We start from the raw sequence: 13,369 nt of genomic DNA, 5'->3' as shown, positions 1-13,369 counted from the left end.
AATGTTTTATATTTATTATTTAATACATTTATTATTTACTTCTTAATATATTCTTTCTTTCTTTAAATTCCACACCCCTAAAGTTATGTGGTTACATAACATTACATACATAAACACAAGTTTTATTTCAAGTACAAAGAATCTTACTTGTCTCGTCCTCATCTATACAGTATGTGATTTATACGTTTACTGTTTCAGTCATCTCACCTATATCTATTATTCCATTTAAAATGGCCTGGTAAATGGCCTGTATTTATATAGCGCTTTCTAGTCCCTAAGGACCCCAAAGCGCTTTACATATCCAGTCATTCACCCATTCACACACACATTCACACACTGGTGATGGCAAGCTACGTTGTAGCCACAGCTGCCCTGGGGCGCACTGACAGAGGCGAGGCTGCCGGACACTGGCGCCACCGGGCCCTCTGACCACCACCAGTAGGCAACGGGTGAAGTGTCTTGCCCAAGGACACAACGACCGAGACTGTCCGAGCCGGGGCTCGAACCGGCAACCTTCCGATTACAAGGCGAACGCCCAACTCTTGACCCACGATCGCCCCCATTTAAGGCAAAAAAAAAAAAAAAAAAAAAGTCGGTTATGGTTAGCATGCCTTAGTCCATAATTGTATATAGTAGTACATACATAGAAGAAAAGTTGGAACATACTTTTAGGGAGGTCAAACAGAACTGTGAGCTGGTTCTTGGCAGCAGAGAGTTTCTGGATGCGAGTGAGATGGAGAAGTCCAGGTGGCAAACTGCTCAGCTGGTTCTCAGAGAGATTTACCTGTTGTAAACTAAAGCAGAGGAAAAATGGAGGTTAGGGTTAGGGTTAGCCCTAACCCTACAATTACATTTATTTATAAATCCATGAAGTATACAGGGTGGGCCATTTATATGGATACACCATAATAACATGGGAATGGTTGGTGATATTAAAGTCCTGTTTGTGGCACATTAGTATATGTGAGGGGGCAAACTCCTCAAGATGGGTGGTGACCATGGTGGCCATTTAGAAGTCGGCCATCTTGGATACAACTTTTGTTTTTTTCAATAGGAAGAGGGCCATGTGACACATCAAACTTATTGGTAATGTCACAAGAAAAACAATGGTGTGCTTGGTTTCAACGTAACTTTATTCTTTCATGAGTTATTTACAAGTTTCTCTTTGTTCACAGCCATTGACATGTCAAAGAGGTTAACACGTGAGGAGCGGATCGAAATTGTGTTGATATCTGGTGAACGCAGTAACCGGGTCATTGCAGCAGATTTCAATGCAAGACACCCTACGAGACCACCCATCTCCCATGCTACAGTCAGCAAACTGCTTGCTAAGTTTCGTGAAAGTGGTTCAGTGTTGGATTTGCCAAAATGTGGATGCAAGAAAACTGTCACTAATGAAGAAACATCAGTGGCTGTCCTAGCTTCATTCAGCAAGAGCCCACAGCGTAGCACTCGCCGCATGTCACTGGAGAGTGGAATTAGTCGAACATCCCTTCGGCGGATATTAGCTACTCACAAATGGCACCCTTACAAACTTCAGCTACTGCAGCATCTCAACGAGGATGACCCAGATCGGCGCACAGAATTTGCAGAATGGGCAAAACAAAAATTGGAACAGGACCCTCAGTTCACGCAGAAGATTTTGTTCAGTGATGAGGCAAACTTTTATGTGAATGGTGAAGTTAACAAACAAAACCACCGCTATTGGTCTGACACTAACCCACATTGGATGGATCCCTCCAAGACTGTTGGAACAACAAAAGTGCTGGTTTGGTGTGGTATATGGGGTACAACGATAGTGGGTCCATTCTTCATCAATGGAAACCTCAAGGCTACATGTGTTTCCCTCTTTATGCACTGAAGCTGGCACGTTCCCTGAGTTTTTCCAGCAAGATGGTGCACCACCACATTATGGGTGCCAAGTCCGAGCATTCCTAGATGAACAGTTTCCTGGAAAGTGGATTGGTCGTCGTGGGCCAGTTGAATGGCCCCCAAGGTCTCCCGATCTGACCCCCTCAGACTTTAATCTTTGGGGTCATCTGAAGGCAATTGTCTATGGTGTGAAGATACGAGATGTGCAGTACCTGAAACTACGGATACTGGATGCCTGTGCTGGCATTTCTCCTGCGGTGTTGCTATCAGTGTGTGAAGAGTGGGAGAAGAGGGTTGCATTGACAATCCAACACAATGGGCAGCACATAGAACACATTTTATAAGTGGTCAGAAACTTGTAAATAACTCATGAAAGAATACAGTTACGTTGAAACCAAGCACACCATTGTTTTTCTTGTGACATTACCAATAAGTTTGATGTGTCACATGGCCCTCTTCCTATTGAAAAAACAAAAGTTGTATCCAAGATGGCCGACTTCTAAATGGCCACCATGGTCACCACCCATCTTGAGGAGTTTGCCCCCTCACATATACTAATGTGCCACAAACAGGACTTTAATATCACCAACCATTCCCATTTTATTACGGTGTATCCATATAAATGGCCCACCCTGTAGATTATCAGGACAGCCAATCACATGGCAGCAACTCTGTGCCTTTAGGCTTGTAGACACGGTCAAGAAGAGCTATGAAAGTTAAAACCAAGCACTGGGAAGAAAGGTCATTTACCTGATTGTGAACAAGGCAAGGTTCGGTGGCAAGACAAAGACCGAGACAAGACAAGAAAAGTGCAACACACACAAAATTATTAGCATGTGAATGACTTTCCTTTGGTTAATTTTTTAAAGCAAATTGCCAAATTCCCAATAGAGGTGTTCTATGACAGTATCCTCATGTACCTGGAGCAGATGACTTCCTGGGAGTTGTTTGCTAAAGGAAGCTCCTTAAGTGCATTGTTAGAAAGATCCAAAGTCCTCAGACTGATGAGACCCCAGGGCACCACAGAGGGCATAGAAGACAGGCAGTTAGATGACAGGTCCAGCTGGGTGATGTGTGCAGACACATCCATGAACCAATCCAGCTCCAACCAAGGCAGCTGAAGACCACTCCAACACACACTGACAACCTACATGTAGACACACAGAGGGCAATGGTTTTACTAGAGGACTGTGAAGAACACAGATTCATTCAGAGCTAACTCTCATAACTGTTAATGGTCACATATTCTGAAACTAGTTAGTCCCTTAGTTAATAATTTATTAGTGCTTTATTTATTTTTTTGACAATTGTGGTCACCCATATAAGGTTGGCAGTTTTGGTGGAAACAGGTTAATAAAATTTACTTTCCCCACACAATAAAACTATGCAGTTACCGTCCTTAATAAGTACTGTATAAACTCTCCTTGCTATAATCAATACAAAGTCCTGCAGAGATCCTGAATAGTTATCTGACAGGGCGTGAAGACCAAACATGAAGATAAGAAAAAAGAAAAAAAAAAAATCTGATCAACAACAGTAATCTCCTTAAACGGCTTATCCAGTATTCACTGGATAAGCAGCACAGACCTTGTCTCCTTCTGCCTCGTATGTTTCCTGCAGTTTCAGTCTGAGAATACGTTTGCTGAAGGCTGGATGGTCTATAAGTGTGTATGAAGAGAATCCTGCTCCATTTTGCAGCAGAAAGAGAGCTATCTCCTCATTATCTACAAAACAAAACACAGTCTTTACTTTATATGTCCATATGTTGTCATTTTATTACACTTCTCCAAACACATACAGTCCTTAGAAAAAATAAACACACCCAGCTTTCTAAATTGAATCATTAATTTAACCCTAACTCTCACATCACTGTGGAGGAAGTCCAGCCAACTCTTCTTTACAGCATTACTTCAGTTCATCAAGGCTTGCAAGCTTGATCTGGACACTCTGTTGCAGATTTGCTGATGTGTGGGAAACTGTTGGACACCTGGTTTCACATTTGACTCTAAAGTACTTTGGTATACAGGGGAGTTAATTGCACAGTCTGAGGTTGAGGTGAATTTGCTGGGAATTGTGTTAACTCACACCTGTACGCTCCAGACAAACTGCCAAGGTTTGTGCACATGGACACTGATACTTATCCTATTAATTCTTCTGAAGCAATATAGGTTTACATACTTGTTTGCAGAATTCAGTCCTGTGAAAACTTTTCATGTCACTGTATAATAGTACACATAACATAGATAACTTGCAACTGTGTTGGCACTACTAATGATTACTGATATTATTGATTTTAAAGCATAATCCAGAAAGTATTCAAATCATTTTACTTGTTCCACATTTTGTCACATCACAGCCATATTCCAAATTGGGTTATATTGGTCAGGAACTGGTCAGGAGCTTCCTGGTCTTGATGTCAGTGTCTTCTATCTCCTCCTTTGGGTAGCTTATTATCTAGCAGGGTACCCGATGATGGGCAGGGCATATGTGCTGACAGCCCGGATCTTGTTCGTGCCGTTCAGCTGACTCCTCAGAACTTGCCTGACCCTTTGCAGGTACTTGGTGGTTACAGCTTTCCTAGCAGCATTTTTGTGATTCCCATTTACCTGTGGGATTCCCAGTTACTTGTAGCTGTCCTCAATGTTTGCAATGTTGTGTTCTCACATTACATTTATTTATTTATTTATTTTTTGCCTACTGACTTTAGATCAATTAAATCTGTGAGTACATTCAAAAACAGAACCTTTCTATTCACACAGGGCTACACTTCGTTAATGGTGTTCATTTTATGTTTTGCTGAGTTTACATGTAATGAAATGTGCTATATAAATAAAATTGTCACTATCATCATTTTCCAGGATGAAAACATTTTTTCTATTTTGAATTTGTGATTTGTTCTATTGCTTTCTAGACTCTTTTGTGTGTACATCCCTACTTGCTTGTGAAGCAGCATACAGTGGCAGGCCAGTGATGACAGCAAATTCATCGCTATGGATTGCACAGTCCTTGGCGTCAGCATCATAGCTCTGGACCAGCAGACGAACCACATCAAGGTGACCCTCCTGGCAAGATGTGGCCAGCATCGAGTTGAGCAAATCTTTCCTCAGGCATGGACCTACCAAGACCGGAGTAGTCAGAACAGGATTGTTTGCTAGTGATTTTTTACTTATTTGTTTTTGAAAAGTTGATGAGATCAAAAATAATAAACAGGCTCCCAGTTTAAATAGGTTTGTACTGCTAAATCACTGATATATTGTCACTGATAAAAATACATTGCGAATGCAGATGCTCTACTGTTTCCTTTTCTGTCCAAGACAACCTTAATAACACCACCATGGTACTTTATTAGGTTTACAGTCCCCGCCCGTCTCCTGGGGCATCTCTTCTTTCCACTACAAACACACAGTGTCGCTAAAATATGACGCTTTCTTCACAAAAACCTTGAATTAAATAGTTACTTATGCATGTGACCAAGTGCTTTTTGTAGTGTTCAGATTTTCTCAGTATTACTGCAGGGTTACAATATAAAGCGCCTTGAGGCGACTGTATATATAAATGAAGCTAAACTGAACTGAATTTAAAAACATTTTGATCGTTTTCATTCAAGTAAACAATTATTCCTTCATCCATTTCAATCTAATCAAATAATTTGAAACAATTAAAAGGAAAATGACATAAAGAAAAAATATTTTTTCCCACAAACTTCCTCAAAGGTTACGTAGACTTTTATCCCCTGCAATCGCTAATGAAGCTTTAGCTATTGTGCTCCGATCTAATCCTCAAATCTGCGGGTGTGGTCAGGAATGGCTATGAGCAGAGAATGTCCCTTTATGCTGATGATTTGCTTTTCTATGTTTCTTGGCCTGATAAATACCAAAAGCCCTCTCTGTCCTTAATTTGTTCAATTCAATCTCTGGCTACAAACTGAATCTTGATAAGAGTGAACTTGTCCAATCAATGCTGCAGCTTGCGACTCCCCATTACATACAATCCCATTTAATGCAGTTTTGGATAAAGTTACATATCTGGGGATTACTGGAAATTTTTAAAAACTTCTTTAAACACAATGTCTCCTACGCCTTGTTAAAAAACAGGAAAACTTTAAAAGTTAATCCCTGCTGCTCCTGTCAATAGTTGGTCGGATAAGCCTGGTTAAGATGAAGGTTTTACCAACATTTTCCTTCCCATTTCAGTGTGTCCCAATTTTTATCCTCAAAACATTTTCGGCAAACTTGATTGGATCATCCTAGGGTTTGTTTGGAATAAAAAGCCCTCATAGATCAGTAAAATATTTCTACAGAGACCTAGGAGGCTGGGAGGAATGGCACTGCTGAACTTAATCTATTATATTAATTTACTGCGGTACTGGCTCCATGCGAATGATGCATCTGACATGCCAGAGTGGCTGAGAATGGAAAGCTCCTCCTGTGTACCTTGGTGTATAGCTCTAGTGGTCCAGACAATGCAGTAATGTTTCAATGAAGATTACTCTTAAAGCCTGGAATCAATTTGGCCTCTGGAATTTTTCTTTGCAAGCTCCTATCTGTAGGAACTATGTTTTTAAGGCTTCGGTAGGGGATAGAAGCTTTGCCTCTGGTCTGCTTCAGGTATAAAATCATTTAATGATCTGTATACTCAGGGCATTTTGTCTTCCTTTGAACAATTTATAGCTAAATATGGGATCCCCCAAACCCACACCTATAGGTCTGTAGCTTTATTTGAGGGATGAACCCTCAATTTCCCCTCTCAAACTTTAACCCCACTCATTGACACCCTTTTGCTTCCACCTCCAAATAATAATTGATAAATCTGTGTGCCATAACATGTAGCTTAAGGAGTGCCCAGTGTCAGCTATTTGGTCACTCTGGGAGAAGGACATGGGTCAGGAAATCACCCAGGACTTTTGGGAGGATGTACTCCTCCTGGTCCACTCGTAGTGTCAGGCATGGACTGATTCAGCGTAAAATGTTGCTGCACCACTCCTACTGGTCAAAAGTTAAGCTTAGCAAATCTACCCTGACATTGATACTGCCTATGATAGATGCAAACAAGCCCCGGCTCACTAATGCACATGTTCTGGTTCTGTCCATGCCTCCACAATTATTGGTCAAAACGTTTCGGCACACTGTCAGAGGAACTTGAGGTACACTTGGATCCAATTGCTTCAGTTGCTCACTATGTTGTGACACCTGGTGTTTTATGAAAGCCTTTTTAACTTTTAGCCAGAAATCTGATTTTGTTCCGGTGGAAGTCCCTCCCCTCCCTCATACGAGGCCTGCATGAGAGATGCCATTTTTTTTAGCAAGCTGGAAAAGATAAAACATACGTGGGTCAACTGGAAAATTTCTGACTCTATGGAAACTCTAAGTAACCTCTGTGAATCTATTTTATTGCACTCCATTCTATGCTACTCTACTGTAGTTTAATCTGTTTTATTTCATTTTAACTTTATTATATTTTTGTTCAGTCCCTTTTTCTTTTACTCATAAGGTAATCTATTATTAGTTCATTTATCTGCTGAAGATAATCTTGAGTTACTGTCCATAACCCTTCTGAGAATATTCCATATTGTTTTATGGTGATCTGTGACTTGCTGGGGGACCGGGTTTATGGCAGGCTTCTTTTACATGTATAGCTACTTTGACCTACTAGTTGTTTTTACGTGGTCTGGAATAACTCTGTAACTGTACTGTTTGCTGTGATCTGTAAATCTGAAAGGTTGTCCAAGCACTTGCCATGGTCCTGTTAAGGACCAAGTGGCCATATCTGTAACACACCTTCTGTGGCAGCACCGGACATGATATAGCATTTCTAAAAGTAATAACACACATCAACGTTCAGTGTTTCGCTGTTGGTCGTCATTCATTTTATAATGAATAATTATTACCAAATGGGGAATCTATATATCCACATATGATGAAAAGTTGGACTGTATGCTGTACTCCTACCGGGTATAGAATCCAGTAGCTCCTTGACCAAGTCGGTGTGGCCATAGTGCGCCGCCAAAACAGCGGGGTTGCTGTTAGATGGCTCCAGAGGCACAGGGATGCAAGCCTCTTTGAGGAGGTAACACACACTCTGTAGATCACCATACTGAGTGGCCACACACAGGAGACGTACCTGTAGATTAAAACAAAAAACAAAAATGAGGAAAAAAGGATATCTTTCCCTTATATATTCACTTACGCTAACATAGGAGATCAGGATAAATAGACACATGAAGGAACTTGCCAAGTTAACCCAGAGTTCCCTGTGTGTTCAAATGTAAGGGCAACACGAACAGGGGTTTCATGGATCACATGACTTTCTTTCACAGATAATTATCACTGTGAGTGCTGACTCCATAGTTGTTATCAAATCGTGATAAAAATCTCTAAAGAATGGTAAAACATACCAGTAAAATGCAACACTTGTTAAAAGGACAAGATGAATTAGGGAACACAATAAACATTTTATTTCCAGTTTATACACTGTAAAATCTAATTAGTTCCCAGAACTCAAAAAAATTATGGAAACTCGTTGCCTCAAAAAAATTGAGTAAAGCTTAGCTAAAAATGACTAAGTTAGGACAACTTATTTACTTTGAGTACTCTGTACAAGCTCATTTGTTCCCAGAACTCAAAATAAATTGGATCAAGTTTACGTAAGATGACTAAGTTAGGGCAACTTACTCATTTTGAGTACACTGTACAGCCTTGTTAGTTCCCAGAACTCAAAAAAATTATGGAAACTCGTTGCCTCAAAAAAACTAAGTAAAGCTTACTTAAGATGACTCGTTGCCTCAAAAAAACTAAGTAAAGCTTACTTAAGATGACTGTTAGGACAACTTATACATTAGTTGTCCTAACAGACATAATACTGCAGACTTGCAGTATTAACAATAACTTGATATTTCTGACTGTACAATACTAATTGTTTACCTACTGACAAACATGTTAAGTTCAACTAAATGAAAAAACAATTTGTGGTACCATGAATATTTTTAAAAATAATTAACAACAATTTTTGTAATGATGTTAAAATCAGCCCAACTTTTATTTTCAAACACAACAAAGTATAACAGCCAACATACTGGACACTGTTCTGCTGAACAACAAACAATTATATTGCCATCACTGTTATAATCTTACAATGAAACAAAGTCTCAGATTTAATTATTCTGAAAATAAGTTTAGGCCTACCACAAGTTTGTTTTGTACTTACATTACTTATATAATCAAAATAAAATATTTGTTGTTCTGTCACAAGTGCAGTCTCTAATTTAAACAACACATTTGTTTTCCATTCCAACACATGAGCTGGAATGTTGTATTATTTTAAGGATGCTTGTTTCCAGTCCAGGCATTACTGCCTGAATGACTGTCATGGATCGAGGTGATCCAAATGTAAGTGCAGAAGAAAGTCTTTAACTTCCCTTAAGTACAGTGGCAGTGGATGTGGGTTGGAGATACAATGAGCTTGAACCTGCAGGCGACCATCTTCACTGACCACACCATCTGTGACGGAGGACTCATCTCTCCTGTTGTCCTGCAAGCAAACAATCATATTTTTTGGAACATGAACTTAATTGCTTTCTTAAAACATTTTTTTCTGCATTTGGTATAGAACAGACTCCAATTTAGACAATCTCAGGCTCCCTCCCCACCGGAGAGGTGACATTCAATGTCCCAAATTGTCAGTCTGGATAACCCTGACCACCACCCAACACACAATAATGTCATGAAAGCATCATTTTAAAAAAGGGCTATGCAAACATGGCCTCCCCTCTGTCAGTGCGCCCCAGGGTGGCTGTGGCTACAACGTAGCTTGCCATCACCAGTGTGTGAATGTGTGTATGAATGGGTGAATGACTGGATATGTAAAGCGCTTTGGGGTCCTTAGGGACCAGAAAAGCGCTATATAAATACAGGCCATTTACCAATAACTTTCATTCTAATGATGTGCAAAATGATTTTGGGCACAAAACAGATTTTGCTGTTAGAAAACTTGCAGACTTCACTATATACAGTGTAGACCCTCTAAACTAAGTTTGGGGGATGTGATCTTTCAAGAAATGCAGACCAAACTGTTGTTGTTTGTTTACTTACACAGCATGTCTTGTAGAATTAACTGTGGTCACCAGCAACAGCATAGTGCAGTCATATCTCAAGTCTAACAACAGAAGACAGGAAAAGATCAGTAAAGAAACAACTTCCCCAAACCAAAGCACAAATAAAACAACAAGTAAAACAGGCTGATCTAAAGTATGATTAAAGTTCAGCCTGATTAATATAAATGTCACTGACAGTTGCTAATATATTGGAAAACCAAAATACTTACCCCACTGAGTTGATGTCTTTCTGTCCAACAACAGGAGTGCTGGTCCCGAGCCTCAAAGACAGTAAGAAGCAAGCAGAGGGAGAAAAAACAGAACATTTTTCAGAAACTGATTTGATCCTTAATGGCTGTGCAATCATTGTAACATAGAGTTTGCTTATGTTGTTAAATAAAGGCTAGATTTGACATTAATAGATGCCACAGATGTTCTAAAGCTGCCACAAAGCATGAAAAAAAAAAAAGACGTCTCCGAAAACGTCGGAGCATTTTTGCAAATATGTGATGTCTTGATAAATCGAGCAGATATTTGAAATTTACACAGCTACATTCTCGCCTGAAAATATCTTAAAAGTTTATTTTGTGACCCAGAAAAAGTAATAAGTTTTTCAGCGGTGCTCCTCCGCCATTGCCGCGCTTACAACTACGCACAGGCTCCGACAACCGTGGCCGACAAATGCGATCCTCCTTTTCCCCAGACTACCCTTTCTGGGTCACAAAATAACCTTTTAAGATCTTTTCAGGCGACAATGTAGCTGTGTAATGCTCAAATATCTACTTAATTTATCAAAATATCACATATTTGCAAAAGTGCTTCCACGTTTTCGGAGAGCTCTGTTATCCACCCCCACCCCCACCCCTAACGGCTGCACCTCCCGAAGAATTTTGTCTGGGCTCTTATCTCACTTATTTATTTCAAACAATCAACAGAAAATTTCACCACATAGTTTTATGTAAGGTTTTTAAGGCTGTGGTGTTAATTTTTAAGTAAGACGAGCCCAGCGGCAGCAGCAACGCTAGGCTAACACTAACTAGCTAGCAAGATTTTAAACCTGGTGCTAAACTAAGAGAAGCCACAAAATCAGTTTGAATAAGAGTAAACATTTACTCACCAAGTCAGTGTATCAGGTAAAGATCCACAGCAATGACAACAATAATATCTTGAGCTGACGCTTCTCCAGGTTTGCTCAACATATTCCATAAAAAATGCACCGTGAACATGCGGACTGATCCGCGAGGGAGGAGGACGGTAGTCACGTGGCATTTTCAAAACACATCTTTCATCCTTCCGCACTGAGAAGCAAAACTTCCAGCTTACTTAGTTTTTCTAAGTTAAGACAACTCAAATAAATGGAGTTTATCAGCGTTTTTGCATAAAAAGTACTGGTAACTTATTTAAATTGAGTTCTAATAACAAATTGATAAAAATTGAGTTCAGCCTATTTAATATTTTTAATTAAACACAATATTACATTTTACAGTGTAGTTTCATCATTGAGTGTGCCGTCAGTGCTGCTGTTTATGTCTAAAGGTGGCAACTGCCCCTTTACAGCTCTGAAACTTTAAACTGGACACATTTAAAGATTAGAGCTTACTGTCCCACAGCCTAAAAAACGAGACGTGGAAATTAGATGTGATTATATGTCACTAACTGACAGTGATGGGAATAACAGCGTTACTTTTTTCAATAACGAGTAATCTAACTAATTACTATTTCTATCGTTACAACGCCGTTACCGTTACTAACAAGAAAATGCGGTGCGGTCGCGTTACCATTTTTCAACAAACAGATGGTTGAAGCCGTCTTCAGCTTACCACATCTTATATCAATTCCATGGAAGTAGCTGTCTACGTAAGTAATCTGGGCAAAACAATCGCATGAGTGCTTTTGTTTGACTGAGGAAGAATAAAGTAGTCGTGGTAAGCCAATCACATGACCACTTCAAGATGACAAAGCAACAAGGTGATATATACCAGTTTTTAAATTGTGCTGTTAGGCCACGTAAAACCTGAGTCATGATAAGCAATATATGCGTGTTTTTCCTGAATAGTTTGGTCACGTTTACTGTCTAAGGACAGCGCCAGCAAGCACTCTCTGCTTATGACCAGAAAATAAAAAAACAAAACAAAAAACAACCCTTTTGTGTTGGTGGAAAAATGCACCATGTCGACCAATCAAAAAAATTATATGACAACATGACATTTGGTTGTTTAGAAAGAGGGGGAAGTTTTAGGAGTGACGAGAGAGAGAGAGAGAGAGAGAGAGAGAGAGAGAGAGAGAATTTTGAGATGTGAGAGATTTGTGACATTTAGCGTGTGTGTAGTTAGTGTGTAGTGTTGTGGATAGTTTTGTGTTGTGTGTCAGAACAATGAGGTGACTGCTGTCTGCAGGTATCAGGCTTGTGATGTTCTCCTTTATAGTGGACAGAAATTTTTGGAGTGGCACAAATAATTTGTGTGGCATTTTATTGAATGCAGAACACCTGATTGTTATGTAAATAGTTTGAAATGGTTATATATATATATATAAAAAAAAAAAAAAAAGGGTAAAATGTAAGTGGCTGCAAATAACTTTGTTTGCAAAACTTGAGCATATGATTTTAAAATTGACAATTTCTATTTGCATTCAAAGTTATGAAACAGGATTCAATAAACATGTTTGTGGTTGTTACAGTAAAAATAACTTTTTCTACTCGGGTTTTATGTTTTTTTGTCTGATTTTAGATCAATTGTGTTAATACAGTATGTCAAAATGAAAACATAACTGTAAATTCAGACATGTGAGGTTGTGCTGAAGAGGATGATACCAATCAAGGCAAAGTAAACAGTTTTTAAAGGTGAAATGTAGAAGTAAAATCAAAAGTGGTTAAAATGGCCAATTATACTCTGGACCCCAGAGGGTTAAAAAAAATTTTTTTAAAAGTAACACAATAGTTACTTTTCAAGTGATTAATTACTTTTAGAATCTTGTAACTCAGTTACTAACTCAGTTACTAGTTACTTCTTAGAAAAAGTAACTATAATTAATTATTTTTTTTAAAGTAACTTGCCCAACACTGCTAATTGAACAGATAACCTTGGTGTTTGTTCTGTTTTTGTGTGAAAGAGCAGCGGATTAGAACCAAGTAGAACAACAGACATTTTATAAATCACCACATGAATATACAGACATTTCCATAACAATTAGACTTTCAATGAGTTCACTGAATTGTTCTTTTTCCAAGATGGAATGATTGTACACCATACATCTTTTATAACGTTAAAAAACAAAAACAAAAAAGAAAACACAAATGAAAAAAAGAATTGTATATACAAGTTAGGATTAATTTAATTTCTGTAAGCCACACAAGGTCAAAAAGTATACATACAGACTCAAACACTACCACTCAAAAGGTTGGACACA

The 13,369-nt window shown here is 39.0% G+C and overlaps 1 protein-coding gene across 3 annotated transcripts in view; it reads right to left on the bottom strand.

Moving 5' to 3' along the window:
* The window catches only part of lrrk1 (leucine-rich repeat kinase 1), a 108,304-nt gene that overhangs the window by 71,705 nt on the left and 23,230 nt on the right, over positions 1-13,369 (bottom strand). For all 3 annotated transcript variants that reach the window (XM_019356013.2, XM_025910560.1, XM_019356012.2), the window contains 5 exons: positions 7,821-7,992; positions 4,808-4,987; positions 3,460-3,596; positions 2,793-3,019; positions 667-794 (listed from right to left, as the gene is read on the bottom strand). In XM_019356013.2, the coding sequence (XP_019211558.1) occupies positions 667-794; positions 2,793-3,019; positions 3,460-3,596; positions 4,808-4,987; positions 7,821-7,992 (844 nt within the window). The remainder of the gene's footprint in view (positions 1-666; positions 795-2,792; positions 3,020-3,459; positions 3,597-4,807; positions 4,988-7,820; positions 7,993-13,369) is intronic.

The sequence above is a fragment of the Oreochromis niloticus genome, linkage group LG1 (assembly GCF_001858045.2).
Source record: "Oreochromis niloticus isolate F11D_XX linkage group LG1, O_niloticus_UMD_NMBU, whole genome shotgun sequence".
Taxonomy (NCBI): domain Eukaryota; kingdom Metazoa; phylum Chordata; class Actinopteri; order Cichliformes; family Cichlidae; genus Oreochromis; species Oreochromis niloticus.
This window is presented reverse-complemented; position numbering and strand designations above follow the sequence as displayed.